Source organism: Phaethon aethereus, assembly GCF_964289735.1.
Source record: "Phaethon aethereus genome assembly, chromosome: 10".
Classification (NCBI taxonomy): domain Eukaryota; kingdom Metazoa; phylum Chordata; class Aves; order Phaethontiformes; family Phaethontidae; genus Phaethon; species Phaethon aethereus.
The window spans coordinates 21785055-21807869 of record NC_138586.1 but is presented as its reverse complement, the minus strand read 5'-3'; the positions used below and the strand labels follow the sequence as shown (position 1 = coordinate 21807869).

Below are 22815 nucleotides of genomic sequence, written 5' to 3'. Positions count from 1 at the left end.
ACAAAAAAATTCCAGCTAAATGAAGAGGCAGTCTGCTTATTACTATATATAAATAACTGCTGAATCACAAGCATCCAAAGATAACCGCTGATTAACACTGGAAACAATTCAACCACATATTTTTCTGAGGACTTTGGATTATACACAAAATGATACCTATCCAATAAACAAAGAATGTAAACACTAACAAACCGCTTTTTGAAATGCAAATTGGACAATGTATTATAATGCAAGGCAAAGTGACGTCGACTGTACCAGTTATGCTGTAAAAAAATAAATAAATTAACCTTTATGGCAGGAAGCCATTTTAAAGGCAAGCACATGCACCACAAAACTGTACAAAAGTCTGGATGTGTCAAGTTCAGGCAGTGCTGAATATTCATTATTCAACAGCATTTTTAATTTACGTACAGTATTTATGCACTGCTAGAACTATATCTAAATTCATGTAGAAGTTTAAGCCCTGACTCACCAAAATTCACTGAACTCTGTATTTAGATACATCACTGATCTATTGGGTGTACATTTTAAGGTAAATCTTTATATAAATGCTAAATATTTTTCATCACCTGGATATCTAATTTCAAGCATTGTTCAGAAGAACTGCAAGTTTATCCTGGTCATTCACAACAGCTTTCTCATTTTGTAATTTTTTCATACAAACTACGCTTATAAATACTTTGATAAATTTTATTGTATAAATGCTTTATGATTTATCATTACAAAATGCATAATTTACAGCTATCGCACTAATTTTAATCTTATTAACCGGGATCAATACCAACCTTTGGAATTATCAGTTGAACCTTCTCCCCACCACAAAAACCTTCAATTAATGATCGTCTAGCCTTCTCAGACACCATACTTGAAAAATTAACTACTGGCTTATTAAAGGCCCAAACGCTGCAACAAATCCAGGGAAACTAACAACAGGCACGCTCTACTTACAATTCTTAATTTTGTTGGGAAGTCTACCATCAATTGTAATATCTTCCAGACTACACGAAATTAGGTCACTGGTGAAAATGTGTGATCGCGCAACTACTAGATCTTATCCAAAATTTTTCTGGATGTAAAATAGTTTCATGTGAGGAACATCTATTGGATTATATTTGCTTACAGAATCAATTTCAAAGCCGTACAGCTCATTTTTCATGATACAAATTAAATATGACATCTATTACCTATTCTAAAGCCACCCCAGAACTGTCAATATTATTGTCTTTAAGTTCCATTCATAAAACCACTTTGAAGGACAGATTGTGAAGCTCACCTTCAGCTGTTTAATTAGCACAGCCTCAATGATTTTTAGTAGAACTGTGATACGTTGTAGCAGTAGATCATCTTCTGGCTGGTATGCAAACTTGCACGTTTTTTCTTTGAGCAGTTTTGACTTGTTGCCTGTTTAAAAGATGGAAGATTCCCTCCAAGATGTAAAACAAAACCAAATTCTCTCAACAAATCATTAATCGTATTTTAGCATTTTAAATTCAAATGCTTTGTTCTATGTTTCTTGTTTAGCAACAAACACTCCTGGATCTGGTGAACCTATGACTATTTAGAAAGGTCTCAGCTATCAATGAAACTATTCAACAAAAAAGATTATTCAAGCTAAGGTAAGTAAGGCAAATTGCAAATAACATGGCTATGGTCTTTTTAAACCTCTTTTTCTTACCCTTCCTCCCTTACATTTTAGTTTGGGTCAACCTCCTCTTCTAATAAAACAACAGAGCTAATTCATTCTTCATTATCTTCTTTCTTAGCAGCAGTACTACTACTTTCTTCGGTTGGGAGTTCAGGTTTTGTCTCTGGTGAATTATTGAATCCAGATTCTTCTGGTGCAATCTCATCTTCATCATAAATAATATCTTCCGGATTTGGTGGTGGTGGGCAAAATTCCTCTGTAGGAAACATTTCTTGGAAAATAGTCTCAGCCTATTTAGAAAAAAAAAGCATAAAATCAACTTTACCTTGAAATGTAATACCTTGCAGCAATATTTTACAGATATTTAAGATTAACCTCTGTTCTTTCAAATCAATAGTGATTTAGTACTTCGACAGTATTGCAAACACATGGGAAATCCATTCCTTCTTGCAGTCCTCAAAACAAGAAAAGGCAATCTATCCTTTTACATTGTTCTACCAGGAAAAGTCACAGGATAAGGCTTTTTAAAAAACATGCTGGTCATTCGACATTGTATTGGGAACACCACACATGATTTTTTGCAAGCAAAAAGATCTTCCCCACTATAAAAATATCCCTAGCTGCAGTCAAATGCAGAGGATGGGAAAGATCTTGCCTCTTTCCAGAGAAAAGAATCCATTTCATATAACAAGCAAACCCAGGAAATTGTTAATATGTACAATCTATGTCACATCTATACGGGTTTCCTTCTTAAACATAAGAACTAAAAAAAAACCACCAACAAACTGTTTTTCTGAACAGCTCAGATAGCTCAACTGAGAACTATTCTCATCCAATGGAATATTATCATTGAAAATATATGCATATTTGTATACAACACATTTATAGTTTATTGAAAAACATGTCTATAATTTCATTGTATTAAGCGCATATACCTATGTACACAAATTGTACCTTTCTGAAAGGAACTGTATGAGCAACTTTTATTTAGATAAAAAGACAGCTACTCTTAAGGTATAGCTCAAGGATTTAATTTACAATGCCACTTACTCTTCATGCTGTCAAGGTTTAGAAATTAAGTACATGCAAAAAGTCAAGTTTTTTGACCGCTGCAATGAAAGATGTTAAAAAGAAACATGTTCTTGATAACATCAGGGTAGTTACTACAATATACAGAACACAACTACAAAACCTGTGAGAAAAAGAACCAAAGTAATACGTTCTTAAAATTCTGGAGAAGCAAGCAGACATTTTATAAAAACAAAGGAGGCCAAAACATCCATTTGAAAACACAAGAATGCAAGGAGTTTTGTTAATTAGTATTAGTTTTACATGTTCGTGTGCAAATAACCTATCTATAAGCTTATCTTAAAAAAATACAAACCAAAGCACACCAACCAAACAAAAACCACAACCTCGAGATACTTTGGAATTTATTTACTGAATCAGCATGCACTTCACATGTCCATAAAGGTTTTCTTTTCCAAGTCCTTAAGCTTCTAAGACAAATGGAGACAACTGATGCAGATCAGTTACGTTTTGCATTTCTAAAAAGGCAAAGGAATATTCCCTCTAGATTTTGTCTATTTAGTAAACTATGCCCTAAAGACAACCTGTGATGAGAGCTCCCACATAAGCAAGAATGCATTTAATCTTTATATTCATACTGCTACCAGCCACTGCACTGAAAAAGCTGACAGTAGGGTCAGTTAATGCCAACTGCAAAGGCTGATTACATGATGTGGATTCCTGGACAAGAGGGAATTGTTTTCAGATTAATACATCATTGAGCATGTACCAAACAGCTTCCTGTGATAAACTTCACTGCCCACCAGCAGTGGATTTGTATCACCAGCACGTGGATGTAGGACTCCATTATTAACTGCTTAAATGACCCTGTCTGCTTTCAGTTCAATTTAATTTTTCATTCTGCTTCCTAAATTTCACTCTTCCATACCCATTTAAAACTCTTCAAAATTATTTATATTAGTATATGAAAAACACAGACAAAATTTTGTTCTCTACTTCAAAAACATGGTTCTGTAATTTAAAAACCCTACTTAGTAAGTTGGGAGGGTACACGGGTACAAATATTCTACAAAAAGTTTAAAGAACTAAGTTTTTGAAGGTAAGAGAAAGACTTTTTATTCCAATTCTGCACTTGAAATAAAATATACTGAAACTGTTATTATATTTAATAGAATATTGAAGAAAAGTGTCATATTTTGCACTAAATATATGACTAACTAGAGCAGACAAACATTTCCAATTGTTGCAGTTCTCAACAATTATTCAGTCTCCAATTAGGGAATATCCACTCCAAAAATTGTCAAATAATTAAGAGGTTGAACATGGAAAGAAATTCTTAGTATGTTATGTAGGACATCATGACATTGATTATAAATTCAATGATTTAATGGTACAGAGTGCTTTCAGGTCTACCAATTTTTTAAGTTAACCTTATCCAGCTGAAGTCATGCAGAATAACCAATAATAATTTAACATTGCCTTCATTATAACATTTGGATACTTATCGTAACTAATTCAGTTAATAAATAGTTCCTTCAGTATTTAGAAGTTAAGTGTACCAGCTGCCAAGTGTATACATTTGAATTCATTATTAAGACATAAGCATGTGAAGTACTTGCATAGATACTCTAAATTAATAACTGTTACACTGCTTGAAGTGGAATACAACTATGTTTTGTTACTGTTTTACTGTATCCCAACCACCCACCTTGATGGCATGTAGACAAGCTGCATGGGCTTTCAGAGCAATTTTACAGAGAACACTACCAAACTAATAGTAGTTTGAAATACGACACACTTGAATAACTCTGAAATCCTTCCAGATAAAGAAAAAAAGGTAAACAGGTTAAAGGACAAATATTGGCATGACACTTCTAGTGCTTCCTCTTATGAACATGAAGATGCCTCAGAATTCTGAAATGCTTCAAGGAACATGCTACTTCAGACCATGATACTTCATATCAGGTTGTAGCAGCGAAAAAACAGAAAACGAAGCCAGATGCTTTACTTGATCCGTATATGCAGAATTTGAAGGAATCATAAATGGGACTTTACATTTTATTTAGCCTATCCTCAGGGCAGGTAAATGCAGATATCAACATTAGTTCAGTATTACTAGGAATATAACGCTAAATTAAAATAAAACAAGAATGAAGTTATTTGTACACTGAGCTGTAGATGGATAATTATCTGTAAGATTTGCGGTGTCTTGCCTTCTAAATGTCATCTCATCAATACAATCAAACAGCATGACATATAGAAGTTAGTAATACTAATGGTAGCGAATACATGAATCATGGTAAGTATCATTAAAACAGGAAACACAGAATTGATGGAAGGAGTTGGATTCAATCTTCCAAGCTATCTCCAAGACTAATATGCACAGCAGTTTGTTTGGTTGGTTTTTAAAGTGTTCTGATCCATGAGTTGGTAAATATCTCATGTTTGGGGATTTCCATCCCATTTCCAGGAAGATCAAAGTGATCTGGGGGTAGAAGGCACACCAACTGGGAAGTGTTTCCCTCTTCCACTTGTCTAGAAGGTACCTACATGCTAGCTGGGAAGACTGTATTCTAACAGCAAGTTTTGCTTTATCTTCAGCCTATTCTTTGCTTTGTTCTCACATACACCCCTCATCATTTTTTCCATTATAACCTTTAATTATAAACAACTTTAACTAGTGACCATTTGTTTCAGAATTTAGAACAGTTAAGAAAATGTAGCTTCTATCTAATCCTTTCTGAAAGGCTATGTTTTAGGCTCCTTCGAGACCTACTTGTTTAACATCGATCTCGCTGATGGTCAACAGATTTAAACACAAAGGCTAACTACAGCACCTAGAATATTTAAACACAGCTTGATCTATAATACCATTAGTAACTGGTAAGAAAAAAGCTCTTCAAGTAATATAAAGCTGAATGCTAGAAAAGGTGGCTATCAGAATCAGAAATAGGCTGGGTTTTAAGTGTATTTAAATAGCTTTTAACTTCCACTGTTGTAAATAACAGTTTAAAAAAATCTCATTTAGAAAAGAACTCATTTACAATTTAAAATTGCTACCATAATAATTGTCTTGCATTATTTTTTGTCTTTACAATTCTTTATTCTCTTGGGAGGCGAATGATTGCCTTGTAAAGCAAAATGAAGGGTGCTATTAGACCTTAATTACACTGTTCTGACCCTACAGTTCAGGTTATGTCAGCCTTTCCATTTTAAAAAACTTATTTTAAGTGGTTTATGACTTAGTCATAAAAAATCCTGCAACTGGTTAGAAGAAGGTATGCACATTCTCTGAACATGGCCATTAAAAAAGCAGCTTTAAAAATGAATAGTGCCAATTAATCCTACAAAGATGTAAGTGTTCTCATGTTAGCTCTGAAAGCACCCTGACACTGAAGTGACTGCTGTGGTAGGTGTGTCTAAGAATTTATACCTTCCTCATCAGGGTGGATCTCTGAACGGAAGAGCAAAGGAGAAACATTCCTGTAGTTGTCTTTTGCTGAAGAAGTTGTAACCTACATATTCACATGATCTTGTCTTCTGCTCAGTAGTAGTGGGGAAGGCACAATGAGAGGTATGATACGAAGTTCTTTGTGAATTTCTACCTACCTATCCTTGCAGATCTGGTGTCCCTGCATACTCTGCCTCTTGCCAACAAACACAAGGCACTATTTCACAATCCCTCCATCGATCTAGTTTTTTTTAGGGAGGTTTCACTCTTTACCTCCAATTTCAAAGCATTAGGAGTTTGTCTTAAACTGTACTGCTATGGTACGCCTACTTACGAGGCAAGTTCCAAGTGGTTCTCAGTTCAGGATGCTAGTTAGCCAGAACACCCAAATACTGAGAACTAAAAATCAGAACTGAGTGTGATTTGGTGCCAAATACTATCTCAAGGTCATGAGTAGAATGGCATTCCCCTCAATTCCTTCAGGCACAACTACACCATAATTTCTTCATACACTGATACTTGGGCAAAGAGAAGGTGAATTGAGACAGATAACTTAATGCACCAGATTAGTAATTATGCAGAGTTATTTTCCCAAAAGATTTTAGGTTTGTGACTATGTCCTGCAGCTCTTAAAATATGTCGATGATCCTTCCCACTTCAACTGGAGATAGGCTTTTCTGACCTTTGATTTGTACTGTTTCTCTGCTACTGTACCTCCTCTTTAATCTTACAGGCAAAAGATTACGTATTTTGCGGAGTTATCGTCTGTATTTCTGAATTATTTGAGAGTTTTTCCTGTCCACAGTATTAGAGCAAGTAACCAATTACCGCAATTCTACCAAGACCATCATCTTCAGGTAGTGCTGCCTTCTAGATTCCCTTTACCTGTTCAGATGAACTATCTGCTACTCCTAATGTTACTCTATCAACTGACCTTTTCTCAAGTTTTCTCCATTCTCAATCCCACTGACATTCACTTTGCTCATTAAGGAAGATTTTTGTATGTCTAAGCTGTGAAGCTTTATAGCTTTATTAGAACTAATTACCTAGCATAATGCAGAATAAGCCAGAACAAAAGTATACAGCACTGGACTTCCTTAGGTCTTTAAAGTTAAAGCTCTGCAATTAACAAAATTCATCTGCCCAACCTGTTTGACAGCACAGTCATTTCCTAACGCAGAGTCTGGTCCAGAACAGACATAAACATTTGAAGGTAAGCCAGCATATGAATTTTTGTCAATTCCTGAAGAATCTCTCATGTTGAAGTAGACAGCCCAGAGGACTCCAGGTCTTTCCAGTTCTTCATTTCCACTCTCTGAAAAGAAAAAAAAAAAAAAAAAAAGTGTTTACAGTAATCGATGTTCACACATAAGGGAAATATGTAATCGAGCATACTAAAGGTCAATTTATTAACATATTACTGTAATAAAGTATTTTTTTTTTAAAGCCAATTAATTTTACTTCCCATTCTTTTCTGAGGTACTCTTTCACTGTACTTTTTTCTTTCCAACCATAGCTATGTAAACTCTACTTATTCTATACACATGATGCCACATAAGAACCAATTATCACCTAAAAGCATACTACCAAGAACCTTGATCTAAATTTAACGCCTTTCCACTTCATGTTATCTAGTTTACTCTGGATAAATTCCATGAGCATATGGTGGTCTGAACAAGCCCTCCATGGGCTGTGCCAGCTTGAAGCTATTGCATTCCACATGCAAAGATAGTTTTGATGTATACTTTTTTCCCCTCATTTAGTGGTTTATCTTTGGATGGGAACTCTCATCATAACAGACTTTTGTATGCTTTAAGGTTGAGCATCTTCAAACCAATCTAAGGAGACGGAATAATGCTCATAGTTTAAAAAAAAAAAGAATTTTAGAAGAAAAATCCACATTGAATACTACACCCACCCCCCAAAATTAACTGCAGATAAAGAATTACCAAAACACAGAAGTACTCTATTTGAGATGTACGATGTTCAGTATGCAGAATCTCTAAATTGTGGAAATACTGCTGAATGAAAATAAATGATTAATTTGTATTTATCTACGCTTACTGAGGACTTGTACAGTGCCACAAAACTCATTACGAGTACAAAATGATCATAAACTACATCTTGCTTGTTCATCATCTGTACCTTATTACTTGGCACATTCATGTAACCCCTCTATGCCCAGGCAGAAAAACTGCCGGGAAGATGAAGGTCACTTTTTAGCAGTGCCGAATGCAATGGAGGAATACACAACATAGATTCTTAGCTTAAGAGATACTATTTGTTTGGCATATTTGCTGTCCCCTTTTTGGTGTTTCACCTCCTCTAAAATAAATGAAGCTTGTAAAAGACCTTGTGAGATTTACTTCTTTCCAAGGAAGAAATTTCTAGATAACAATGGCATTCAAAACAGTATTTTAAAGCAGTTGAATTAGGAAAAAAGAGATAAATCTATGCTATTCCTTCAGTATCTTTTTATAACTGTCAAATACTTTAAAAAATAGGTGCTAACCATACTGAAGAGTTTGAAATATAAATTAAATTCATCAGCCTGTGAAAGTCTGAGCCTTAATACAGGGCAAGATGCTCTTTAATATATTTAAAAGTTCACATTGCTCATAAAAGTTACTTCTTCCTCATTTAGGCAGGAAAATGAATGGAGTCCTCTTCTCCAGGTGACTTTGCCTCTTTGACCTGCCATGGCCCAGTGCTCACTTTATCTGGTGATTCATTTTCAATAACTCCAACAGTATTTGTTCTGACATTTTAATTAAAATACGACCACTACCTCATCCTGATGATAAAAAGGCCTATGTGTCAGTGAAAACTAGCTTTTCAGTGCCTCAGTGCACCTGAGGACCCCTGTGATCACAGAGTTTCTACAGAAGAATTTCAGTCAGGTTCTAAACAATATATCATTTCAAAATTGGATCGCGTTAAACATTAAGATTAATGCTAACCCCCCCAAATGATTAGAAGACACTAAACTGCAAGCTAATCTTTTCTTCACCAATCGAGCCTTTGAAACACATGGCGCTGTCTGGACCATTTAAGATTTATGTTGAGTATTAAAAGTTAGAAATTAGCAGGCTTTGAATTAACAAATATCAACATGAAAAGTGTTTGCAGTTCTCCAGTCCAATGAAGTTCTCTACAAACCCTAGTTGTATTCTACATATTTGCTTTTGTAAAGGCTCTTGTACTACAAACCTAGTAAAAAATATACATCTTTGAGACATCAAAATAATTGCCTTTCCTGTAAGCAAAAACCAAAAATGTGTATTACTTAATACTTTCTGTCCTATTTAAAGCACTTTGCCGTCTAACAAAACCAGTAAGATATTTGTTTTTTCATTAAAAGATAGAGGGGGAAAAAAAGGCCAAACAAAAAAAATCAAAAGAACATAGAAAAGCAAACTTGTGAAAAGCTGAACTCAACCATTCATGAAACACTGTTCTTAGTTACAGAGCCCCAAGAGGGAAAAAAGCCACATAAAAGAATGCATTTATGTTTTTTTGTTTTTAACAGGAGAAAATTCTACCTGAATTAATGAGGTTAAGAACGAAGCATAACAGCAAATAGCATAAGCAAACAAATTGTAAATATTATACAATACATCCACATCTTACTAACTTGCTCATATATGAACATAAACACTTTCATTGACAGCTAAGTATTGTTTTCTCATAGCAGAATTATGATTTACTGTATTTAAGTTTTAGCACACTATATTTAAAAAATGCTTTGCCAGGGTTAGGACACAGCAACATCTTCTATGGGCACACTACCTATTCTATGAGCAGCTACCAAAAATATGGTAAAAGTCAAGATCTCTCTATGAAATTTCAAAGATTTTTGTGGAATTAACTTGAAGTACCTCAGGGACAATTTCTTTCTAGGCAACTACTGCTTTGTCAACAGTTACTTTCTTGTTAAGTCATCCATCCTGAGGACAAAGCTCATGAATGTAGCTGGCAAGGTTGCCTTGAATTTAGGGCTAAATAGTGCGTTATTGGAAATGACTGGAAATCTATCTTCCTGATAACACTGCAGTGCGTAACAACTTTATGCTTCCACTGCTTAAAGCAGAACCCAGAGAATTTCAACTAAAAACAGCAAACAACGAAGCACCTGAAAAAGGATGAGCAACAGTGTTAGAATAAGAGAAAGCAAAAGAAAACTAAGCAGCTTATAGCACTGAACACATCTGGCACCTGCAGGAGGAAAGCAGATCACTAACTTTTGGGGGTTTGAGATCTCTTCTTGGGGATACCCAAGTGACAGAAATCACTAAAAACAGGAGAGTGTAAAAAAAACCCAACCCAAACCAGATTCACAAATGTTTCATTTCACTACTGCACCTTTGAAAGACATGCTGAGGAGCAGATACGTTTCCATGAAAAAGAATGTGTGAAAAATTGAAAAGGTCCTAGATGCTTATAGCCATAGTCCTTGTATACTTAAGTTAAACCACAGCTGAAGAAGACTTGGAACATTAGATCATGAAATACAAAAACCCTGACATCTGTCTAATCAATCTCACTCCCAAAATAGATGCCTCCACTTTGAAATGCTGATATCTAAAATAGCAGCTCACCATATGTTGACTCTGATGACAGATTCGGATGTTCAGTAACAGATACTTTAGTTACAAAGGTAAATTATATTTTTGCAAAATAATCTCTTAATACTTCTTTTATTTATTTTTACCTTTTTCTGTATTTAGATTGAATAACTTCTGTACAACAGGCTCTAAATCTTCCCTAGCAGTTTTAGTTGATGGACAGGTTAAATGGACTAAATCTGTTAAAAGAGAACACAAACTAATTACAATCACCAATACACAGATATATAAATATCAAATACAATTTTAAAAAGGCACAGCCGGCTATCACTGCGTGACATACAAATCAGTTCCTTAAATCCAGAGAAGTATTGTATTATGGAAATACAGCGCATATACACCACACAGAGCAATTTTCTTAATACCTCTCATAATTACCTCTCTCTTTTATGTATATTGGTAAGATGGAAGTGTACCTTAACATCAGCAGTGCAAAGAGAAAGAATATCATTCTATGAAATGCTGTCTACTGATACCAGGAAAAGCAGCAGCAAGAATCTGGGTAACACATCGTATTTGCCATTAATGACCTCTAGAAACCCCAAGAACATTCTTATCAGTGTTGACAGTCCAACAGTTCAACAACATACTAAACCCACAAATATCCCTACTTTCATCGACACTTTAAGAGCTAAACTGGGACTGAGTGGGAATTTAGAAATTTGGCTGCTCACAGTTTAAGCCTGGCCGTACGCGAGTAAGTAGGAAGTTATCTTCCTCCATTGCGGTAAAACGTTTGAGCAAGACTTCCATTTCTTTTATTGCACTAAACAGCAAACAGGAGATGAAGTGAATAGATGCACGTTTTAACTTACCAGCTCAAGTGGGCTGGCAGTTAACTATTTGTCTCCAGCCATATGGAGAATGAAGAACACTGGGAACGCTGTCATGTTTTGACAAACTAGAGAGAATTTGAAGATAAGCACTGCTGAGTATCAGAGAACTGTTCTGCAATGTAAGTGATGACATATGTAATGCCTTGGTACAGCATCACAAAACAGCTCTTCAACATTTTATTCATCCACCTTCTTACAGGACGAGCAAAACAACAGTTTTGTATTTGGGTAAGGAGGAAATTAGGTTAGGTGGGCCAGTAAGGATTTATGATAATTTGCAAAATCAAGTACTTTATTTCAAGAGGTGCTTTGTACACATCAGAAACAAATCACAGAGTACAGCAAACCCGTATTGGAAAAAGATGACACAAGACGACTTTGGACCACAAGAACACGGCTGTGGAACTGTGTAATTAATCAAAATTCTCCTTACAGCATGGGCAAATTTCACAATTTTGCTTGATTTAGTGACAAATTCACAATTTGGCTTGAATAATGCAGATTTGAGGTTTAAATTTCTTGATGATGTTTTCATGAAAACAAAGTTGCTAAACAGATTCCTCACGGAACATACTACTCCTTTTTTTGTTCTGTTTTTTGAACTAGTGAAGCTGCTGACTCCTTAAAAAAGATCATCACTAGATGTAGCTCTTGACCTCTTTTCTGTTCCATTGGCCTCTATTCAGATAGAGCCAGCTACTCTGCTGCTTCACCCCACCTGATTTTACATCCGTCCATTCATTCATTCAGATATTTAAAAGCCTCATCTTAAAGCTTTTTATAAAACCACCGTAACAAACTCATTTGCTATTGAATGGTTGTCTGGAAACTTATCAGCAGAGGAGTACCTGTCAGAGAATCACGAAGTTGTTTAACATATCTTTGTACAAAGTTCGAGCTTTTTCTTCATTACTGTACATTTTTGATCAATTTAACAGCACTGTATAGCTATAGCATTATTTTAAATCCATATGACATTTTTCTCTTTTTACTCTGAAGTCTGCTTTTATTTGTGGCATTATTTACAAGTATATCATACGTCTCTCAAATGATTTCCTGGCCGCAGTTATGCCACCGGAAGTTTGATGCTCACTCCAAGAGGACCAGAAATTTAACCCTTCATGCTCTTCTTTCAGATTGCACACACATCGATTATATTCAAACATTAAATTTTTGTTTAAAAAATTTAAAACCAAACCCTCTAAAAGGAACATGTACTAAAAGAAGTAAATGAAAACAGGTGGTGATAATGAAAGTCTCCCTATAATATTAACTGAATGTTTACAACCCCAAACATTGTAATACAATCTATTTTTTCCTCAAAAAAACCCAGATATAGATCACTAAAGTTCACATCATTTACTTTCTATAAAAATCTTTATTATCTTTAAGGTTATAGCTATGAGTCACAGTCATCAGTATATATTTTGATTATATTTGATTTACTCAGGTATAACTGCATTAGTTACAGTGGTTGCCAACATTTATCTTGGAGTAATTCTTCTAGTAAGAAGAACGATGAGTTCAGTTCATGATTTCATCATTACAGTCTCAATTTTTAGGGCAAGTGAAGGAGTTTGGTTCCACTCAACCGACAATACAGATTATATGCCTGTCATTTATGCAGTGTGATCAAAGAGTAGATGTATTTGTATACTTATCTTAAATAATTGTTTGAAGGAGAAATCAGTCAGGTTAAAACCCATTTACAGATAATGATGCAAAAGTTCAAAAAAATTATGAAGTATGTCCCATAACTAGAACTCAGCTATACCTAAAATACAACTATATATTATTTCAATACATGAAGACAAATTTCATTAAGGAATATAGTACCTTCTCGCCTGAAACTAAAAGAATTTACGGTGTAAAGTAAATAACAGAAACCTTAATTTTTCAGCACCACAGAAATTCTCAGGAAACGAATGATTTATGTCTACTTATTATTTAAATGAACCCTTCTTTAGTTTCACTTCCTGCTGTATGTATTCTGTGAAGCCTTAGAAGTAAATCAGCTATTTAAAGGGTAAATATTAACAATACGCTTTATAGCACTAAGTAGTTAATTACAGATTTTCTATTTTTTTAAATTAAGATATAACTTCAAATGACTTAATCATTTAGGTCACTCTTCTTTCACATGCAGAGACCTCTGTTTAAGCCTAAGTAACAATAAAATAAATTGGTTATTATTACAGTTACTTTTTTTTAATTCAAAAGCATTAGGTCAGGTAACCTCTAATTCTATTTATCTTCCATAGAGTGTCCCAAACTGGTAACCTTTTTAACAGAAATCAGAAAAATAATTGGAAAGAAAAATAAATACCCAATAAGAACATTTTGTTGCTCATCTGTTTCAATTTCACATAAAATACCAACAACAGTCTTAAAGCTCTGTACATAGAAAACTGCTAATGGAAATATTGGGATGTCCCTTCTAGAATCATGATCTCAGATATTTTTAGAATTAAATCTAATGCAGTAGATTACAATTACAAAGTTCTTCAAGAATTTTTATAACTTTTCCTCAAATAGCTCACAAACACACTCCTTCCACCCAAATCTCATAATGGGACATTATCTCACCTCCAACAAAACTTTCAGAAGATAAAAAGCCCCTAAATATAGGGTACTTCTGGGCCTTAAATTTAATAGTTCAGCTAAGGTACTCCTTTTCAAATAAGAAGCTAATGACAAGCTACCAGTCAGATTCACGTGCTTTAGAGTTTTTTTAAACCTACTGAAGAAAATATTTATTATTGTATAAGTGAAAACAGTCTATTTACCTACCTATTCTTTAGTATATGCTAATGAAAAAAAAAAGGCAGAAACAGACAAGAACATGTACTCCAAAATATTCTGCTAGAAATAATCCTGAAATATAACTTGATGCTTGTACTGAAAATCTATCCTTATTTAAACAAAAATTTGTAGCATTTTTTATGAGGCCACTGAATCCTATGGCATAAAGATTCCCTTAAGATCTAAAGGTCTGAAAGGAAAAAAGCACAAATACATGCATCTGTATTACCTTTTTTTTTCAGAAATTATTTGAGAAAATACTTTAGGTGGATTTTGGCCCTTTAATAATAGTGGTAAGAAAAATTCTTGGCAGAAAACTTTACAAAGAAAACATTTCTAAGTTAAAGATATCTTAATATTTTGACTTGAAGACTGCATAGTCTTAGCTACAGTGGAGAAGAAACAGTCTTCTAGAGCTCTCCAATAAACTTCCCTGCCGTTCTACTATATTTTCAGTTGTCTTAACAATCTTACAGAATAAACAGATTGTGGAATTCTAATACTTTTTACAAATATAAAAAAAAAAAAAATAGAGCTGCCAGAACAAAAATCTCTTTGTGGTATTATTTTGTAATTGCTGTACAGCAAACAGAATATCATCCCATTACTAATTAAACTACAATTATCAAGCTTATTAATAAGCCACATAAGCTTTAAAAGGAACATTTGACATTTGATCGGTTTGGAAATAAGAATTAATATACTGTACTACCATGAGAATCACAGTAAGATTTTAAATAAATAATTACCGCATGTAATTTTAGATGAATTGAATGTAACAAGAATCTTGTAGTAGTATTCCTAAAGCACGTGAAACAGCATGTAACTGCTCGAGGATGAAGGTAAGGGACTATCTCACTCATCGGCTGGTAACAGTAACCCAGTACGCCCTATTTTCTCAGGTAATAGCCTGGTCATCATGCAGCAGTGGAATGATACGACACTGAATTTTGCTCCAGAGTTGACAGTCACAGGGAAAAACGTAGTTAGGATCACATATACCCTGTACTTACAAGTGTCCTTCATGCACGTCATGGTTGAGGAACACAACTCAATGATGCAAACTGCTGGTTTTCCTGCGTCCACTGGAGGAACCATCAAAATGGAAACCTATCAACCAGAAAGAACAACTTATGTTAACGCAGAGTAATATGGAGGATGAGGCAACCAACACAGTTCTGAGTAAAGGTGAAAAGTAACTGCAGACATTTATACAGGTGTTATTTTCTGGTTTATTAGTAACAATTTGTGTAATCAAACCTGCAGAGTTTGAGCATTCAAGAATTTCCACCTAAATCAGTAAGGCCACTTTTGTTAGCCATGTCTGCAGCAGCGGAAGAGGAAAACAAAACAAAACAAAACAAAACCACCCCTCACATCATAGCCCTTTCCAAAAGGACGACAGTCTAGAAAATCTTTGGCAAGAGACTGCAAAATGTTTTTTAAACAGAGAGCAGTTTAGGTGGGCAGTGCACTGTTAGGTGAAAAAGAGTGGAGTAGTTTCATGCAGAATGCTAGCAGCAAGGCTTCAGAAGAACAGACTTCTCTGTCACATATGTTCTTATTTTGTAGGTCCTATTTAACTTGTAAGATTCCAGGAAGGGTACAGAGGAGACACTTAACACAGATGAATATCCATTAAAATTAAGGTCTGGCAAAGACTGTCAAAGCAGAAACATCTAAAAAAGGACCTGAAAGTATATAATAAGAACTTTGAATGGTAAAAGTAAATGATAAAAAAAGCAGAGGAGCTTTGAACAAAGTTTCAGCAAGACAAATAATTAACAGTTAACAGAATACTAAGGGCAACAGTTTATTAAAAAGCAAACAAAATGAACTACCCTAAAGACAGCAGCTTAGAAACTCTGTTAATCAATATAGTGCCAACCAACAAAGAGGGAAATCCAAGTCACTGAAAAGAATTTTAAAGTAGTAAAATAGAATTCTTAATACTTTTATACAGACCAATGAATTAAACAATTATGAGTAGAGCGAGCTGTCTAAAAAGCTGGATTCAAGCAGAAAAAAAAGCATGAATTAATTCCTGCCAACAGCTAAATATTAATACATACAATTAATAAAGAGGGAAATAATAAAAAAATGATATATACCTGCTGCTCTGAATCTGTGTTTAGAACAGACTGATCTGTAATGAGTACTGCTCTGGAGATTTGCCTACAATTAAATAAAACAGTTATGGCATTTCATAAAAAAATAGCAACTTGGATTCATAGTTTTGGCAATACCAGTCTAAACATAATACTGTGGGAAGGCTACTTAAACATATAAACTTTATTAACATGACTGTTAGTTGGATATTTTGCCTGTTGCTGAAGTAGGACCACATCTGGAACATTAGTGTAGTACTTTCAATCACCAGCATAGATGATGAATAAATGAGCCAGTGTCACTATATAAAACTGCTCGAATATCCTTCTGATTTAAAAAAAATAATATTTTGTTTATTTGGTGAAGATTAGTAGCAGCATGTTGGAGGATTTTTTACCTTCCAAACAGCATAGGACACCTTGGATTGAGGGGAAATAGACTATGGTGGAGCTCAGGAATTGGAGTGTCAACTCCTCCACTGCCTATGATTATTTCTGCACCGCATCGACTACTACAGTTTTGCTAGCACCTTACCTGCAGTGTTTTGAAGATGAAGGCAGTATATGTCCAGTGTTTTTTGGCAAGAACAACAAAACCCAGAGAAAACAATGACTTTTAATACTTTTCTAATCCTGAACATATTTGAAGAGAGAACAGCGATAGGCATCTCCACCTTCCAAACCCTTTTTAACAACTATGAAAATCCCTAACGCACTTAGAGCTACTGGATTTTTTTTTCATAAGAAAAAGGGAATACAATTTAGAGGACTACTTCAACTTAAAACACAGGCACTACACTATGCCCTCAAGTATACAGAAGGAAGAGAAAAACGGTGCACAGAACTAAACTGTACTGCAAAGATAAAGCAGGAGACGATAATCTCTTAAATTTAACTCACAGGATATTTGAAACACTATAATTAAAAGAGGTTTACTATGTTGACTGTTTTACTACATACCTGTAACACACATTTGCACATACACTCTCTGAAAGGTAACTATCTTCCACAATGAAATAGTTAGCACTTATTCTTTGTCCAAATTGATCCACAATTGCTTTGCATCTGTTAAAAAAAATTTAAATCAAAATAAGAAATTTAGCCATAAGGTAACAAAGCATGTGTAAATTTTAGAAACTGAGTTATACAGAACATAATTTATATCTTTCAAATAAGTTTGCTACACATTTCTTTAACATGTGAATCCCTAAAACAACTCAACTGAAATTGGTAACTAAATCCTAGACTTATAGATGCTACCTGGCATCTACAATTTTTTACATACAACGCTATTATTGATAATGATATTAAAACTAATAAATCAGTCACTTTATAAGGAAAATGCCACTAACATTTCGCATTTGATTGTACACGAAAATGGCATATATTTCTTAGCTCATGATACATGGCGAAGTAATACTGTGAATGATCTTGCAGGTGTAACCCTATCACGGGGGGTTTTTTCCCCAATCAGCAACCTTACCAAAGACACATTTATTTTGACAATCACATTTGACAAATTAAATATCAAATTAACTTGAGAGATGTAAGGAAAAATCCCCGAGAAATGTGTGCATCAGTCGAGAACTTTTCTGAGTTTCTATATTTGTGACTGAATACAGCATTTATCTCTACATTATACACAAAAGGAACAACTAAGCCATATTGCTTCAAGGGCAACACAAATGTTCTTGATAGATACTGGTTGTCTTTGAAGATATACAAATTCTAAAGAAAAGATGTATTAGTCTGCCTCAGGCAATAGTTTAAAAAGGTGGGTAGGGAAGGGATAAGAAAAACTCAAGGACACCCCCCACCCCAATCTTTCTGAATGCAAGCAGGTCAAAACAAAATGAGAATAATTAAAAGTTGAGACACTGCTACAAAAATTTTTAAGTTAAATGTAACACAACACATTAACATTCTTATAATTGGACAGAAATGCAAACGACAGGAAAGAGGCAATTCAGAGATCTTAAGTGAGAACAGGACACAAATTTCAGAATTTAATGGGGAAAAATACCTATAAAATAAGTCTGAAGTTTGCGCTATATGACATATATGAAACCATATCATATATGTGAAACACATAAAGGCAGCTGCATGCTGATACTTAGTAAAAAACAACCTCGGCTGCTGTTTCCTATATGCTATGATCTGTGTTCTATTTAGTTGTACATATTTTCCTCACACTGAGATGTTGCAAACATTTTTAGAAACCCCCCCAGGTTTAAAGAGCACCCACCTTAGTGAATGCTTTTCCTATGTAAAGTACAAGCAAAATATATGCACTACGTCTGTCTTTATAGCTTGTTTCCATATCCTAAGAATCTTTAGGATTTAATGCTGACTTCTAAAACACGATTTTCATTTTTTCTACAATATCATAACATATTTACTGTATAAATAAACAAAGCAAATTAGCTTTACTTAGGCTTGGTGTATGAAAGCTACTGTGGTTTTTTTTTTTTTTAATTATTAAAATCTTCTGAATAAGCATCTCAACTTTTCCGTTGCCTTAATATACAGGATTCAAACCAGTACATACTCTCACAAAGACTTACATAAATGCGTACTTGCATACATGGAAACATCAAAAGAAACAAAGGTTGCCTAACACAGAAATCCCTTACAAATTTAAATGTGTTTCATCATAGCGCAACATTATTCCAGTATCAGTAAACACCTGACATGCAAGTTACGCCTGATGAATAAACAGCATTTCTGTAACTTCAAGTTAATCATGAACTTCTGTGATCAAAACCATCTCTAAAACTAGAGAAGATAGGAAGCAAACCTATATAAGTAACAGCAGCCAGCTGCTACTAGCTTATAGTGTCTGAAATGAGAATTGAAAAAGGGTGTACACAACGCTTAATTACAAATCTAAGAGGTTAATGACAATTAAGTATGTTTTTACACCACTAGCTTCTAATGCTGATTTCACAGGAATCTGGACACTACATATATACCTATATTGAAATTCAACAGATAACTTGTTGAATTCAACAGTAGTTAAAAGTCTAATGGTACAAGCATTGTTTAACTTAAAACATGTAGCATTCTTCACACAGTTTCAATCACGTTCTATTCAACACGTGTTTCACTTGCAACTTTAAGAAGGTTTTCCTTAATGTTAACCTAACTGATTTAATTCTCAAGCACTCATTTGAATACTGCAAATAAACAAGGAAGTCAAGCTGCTACAGTTCCTTTCTAATTATAACCTTTCTTATTGTTTATGAAACAATTTTCCCTGCCACCCCCCTAAACATTATCTAAGGGGAAAGGTTGATTAAATGTCATGTTGCATCACTCAAAGCCAGCAAAAACAACTGCACGCTTTTTATTTTCCTGCTAAGTGTTGTTTCTTCTCCTTTGTTCAGGAATAGCTATCAGGTCATATGGTTGATAAGATTTTAAACAGAAAAAGAGATAGCACTTTTAATTGCAGTCTCCACTTCACTTCAAAGGATGATGCTGAGAAAATTCCTTTCAAGTGCTGCTTCCGAATATGGACAACACTTATGCACTGACATTATCAGGTCTCTGTCATCTGATATGTGTTGGGACAATGAATCATACAGAACCCTCCATTGACCTTCTTTCAATGTGTCTAGATAAAAGGATGAAAATTAGAATCCATCTCCTTGCACTGCCACGAGTTATAAATGTACTTTATAGGGCTCATTATCCAAACTAATGGACTAAGGGCGACATCCTTGAAATGGACTTACCAGCACTCACAAAGCCAGTATGCAATATTTCAAGAAAGATATGTAAATTACTCTGTGTTTGCTATATCTTTTTATTACAGATGTATAAATTCCCATTTATCACATCTTTTCCATTTCTGAGACAGAAGTATGTAATTGGAAACAAACGTAAAGGGTGACCAACATAAAATCCCTACCATTATTATTAATGCAATGCATGTAATGTAAAGTACTTTAAATTTTATCACATGTACCCAAAAAAGTGACGTACAATAAACAGAAAATAATCTGCAAAATGCAAAATAATTATCAAGCATTCATTCAATCTGCTTTCTCCTCAACCTAAGGGATATGATGTGTTTTTTGTTTTCTAACAGAATATCAGAATTCTATCAAGAATGCAGGATGTTCTGCATGTGTTAAAACAGCAGACCTAATCTGATACAGTATGTAAAAACCAGAAATTTTCAAGCAGATTACCAAAACATTAAAATAGGTATGTCTGAAAGCTTTTATACTTTCACACTGTCTTCCCTGAATCTTATTTTCATGAACTATAAAAAGGGATATAATAACATGGCTTGGGGAGAAGCGGCTGGAGAGCTGCCTGGCAGAAAAGGACCTGTGGGTGCTGGTCGACAGCCAGCTGAACACGAGCTGGCAGTGTGCCCAGGTGGCCAAGGCGGCCAACAGCGTCCTGGCCTGTATCAGAAACAGCACTAGTGTGGCCAGCAGCAGCCGGGTAGTGATTGTACCCCTGTACTCGGCACTGGTGAGGCTGCACCTCGAATCCTGTGTTGAGTTTGAGCCCCTCACCACAAGAAGGATGTGGAGGTGCTAGAACATGTCCGAAGAAAAGCAACAAAGCTGGTGAGGGGTCTGGAGCACAAGTCTTACGAGGAGCGGCTGAGGAAACTGGGGTTGTTCAGTCTGGAGAAGAGGAGGCTGATGGGAGACCTTATTGGTCGCTAAAACTACCTGAAAGGCGGTTGTGGCGAGGTGGGTGTTGGTCTCTTCTCCCAAGTAACTAGTGATGGGACGAGAGGAAAGGGCCTCAAGTTGTGCCAGGAGAGGTTTAGACTGGATATTAGGAAAAATGTCTTTACTGTGAGAGTGGTAAAGCATTGGAACAGGCTGCCCAGGGAGGTGGTGGAGTCACCATCTCTGGAAGTGTTCAAAAAAATGTGTACACGTGGCACTTCAGGATATGGTTTAGTGGGCATGGTGGTGTTGGGTTGATGGTTGGACTTGATGATCTTGAAGTTCTTTTCCAACCTTAATGATTCTGTGATTCTGTATAGTTGTGGATGAAATCTCATGTTCGAAAAAAGTGAAAAAGCAACACAACTAGATACTGAATGGGTTCATATTTTTCGTGTGCTGGAGAGAATGTTAGCCATGTCTAGAAAGGAGTTGGAATAAACTTTGGTGATATTTATGGATTTCAAATTAAACGCAAAAAACTTGACAAGAAAATCAAGCCTGTAGCTAGAAAATTTTCTTTCCATGTACTGCAGCAAGAATATTAAAAACAGTGAAAAAATAAATGCACTAAGATCTTGATGAAGTCTGGAAGCTTACAGAAGACACTTATAATAGTAATGAATAATGTTCAATTTGACTGAATTTCTACCGTTGTGAGTTTAACCTATTTGTAAGCAAGGTAAGCTGTCTCTGAAACTACAGGGACAGCCGTAGTGACAACGAGATATGAATTTGCCTCTTAGCAATTACTATTAATGGTCTGTTGACTCAAAAGCTCAGTAACTCATAAATACCCTCATTAACAATTTGATAGCCGATTTTTATTAGGCAAAACATTGAGGCCCAAAGTCAAGAGGAAGTCAGAGCTAGTGCAGGGAGAGAATACACAGTAAGAAAAGAGATAACATGAAAAAAGAATAAGAAAGGAAAGGAAATAGTGATAATCTTAGCAACAAACTTGACAGCTTGCTAAGTAACACTAAGGAAAAGACTTAGCAAGTAAAAGCAGTATTGCATTCGGGTGAGAGAAAAGAAAAATCATATATAATTGAATAAAACAGACCTGGGTCAAAGAAACAAGCTTTTTGAATGACATTTTTGCTATGGTAAAGAGGTTGTTTGAAACTTCTAGAAATTATTAGGAAAGAAAGAGGATGTTGTATGATCCTTCCTTCATTGCTGAAAATACTTTTTTAAAAAACATGTTTTAACCTAGGCTGCATCATTTTCATCATCTCAAAGAAGTCTGACACTTGGCTTCTCTTCTATACATGTTTTTTTTGTTCACTTCTATTTTAATGTAGAAATGCTACTTGGTAAAGTACCTGCTTTGAAACTATGGGAGACCTAAAAAGAGACAACAGAAGCAGGCAGGTGACTCCAAGGAAAAGGCAGGTGACTAGGCTTGGGAAGCTGGATGCGTCGTGCTTCTTCATATTCAGCATAACCACCATTATTAAAAGACCAATGAATAATGAAAGTCTGATAAAGTCTTTAAAAAAATACTACAGAAACTCTACACCTCAAAAATCTATTCTTCAGTTTTAAGTGAAAATGACATAAAAGCAAACCACAAAAGCAGCCTAATAGCCTAAAAAACCCACTGAAAACCTACCTGG

The 22815-nt window shown here is 34.9% G+C and overlaps 1 protein-coding gene across 1 annotated transcript in view; it reads right to left on the bottom strand.

Moving 5' to 3' along the window:
• Positions 1-1737: 1737 nt before the first annotated feature.
• The window catches only part of CHM (CHM Rab escort protein), a gene marked incomplete at both ends in the record, with an annotated part of 71351 nt that continues 50273 nt past the window's right edge, over positions 1738-22815 (bottom strand). The window contains 6 exons of the mRNA XM_082004275.1: positions 1738-1935; positions 7274-7440; positions 10837-10929; positions 15402-15498; positions 16500-16563; positions 17457-17561. Of these exons, the coding sequence (XP_081860401.1) occupies positions 1738-1935; positions 7274-7440; positions 10837-10929; positions 15402-15498; positions 16500-16563; positions 17457-17561 (724 nt within the window). The remainder of the gene's footprint in view (positions 1936-7273; positions 7441-10836; positions 10930-15401; positions 15499-16499; positions 16564-17456; positions 17562-22815) is intronic.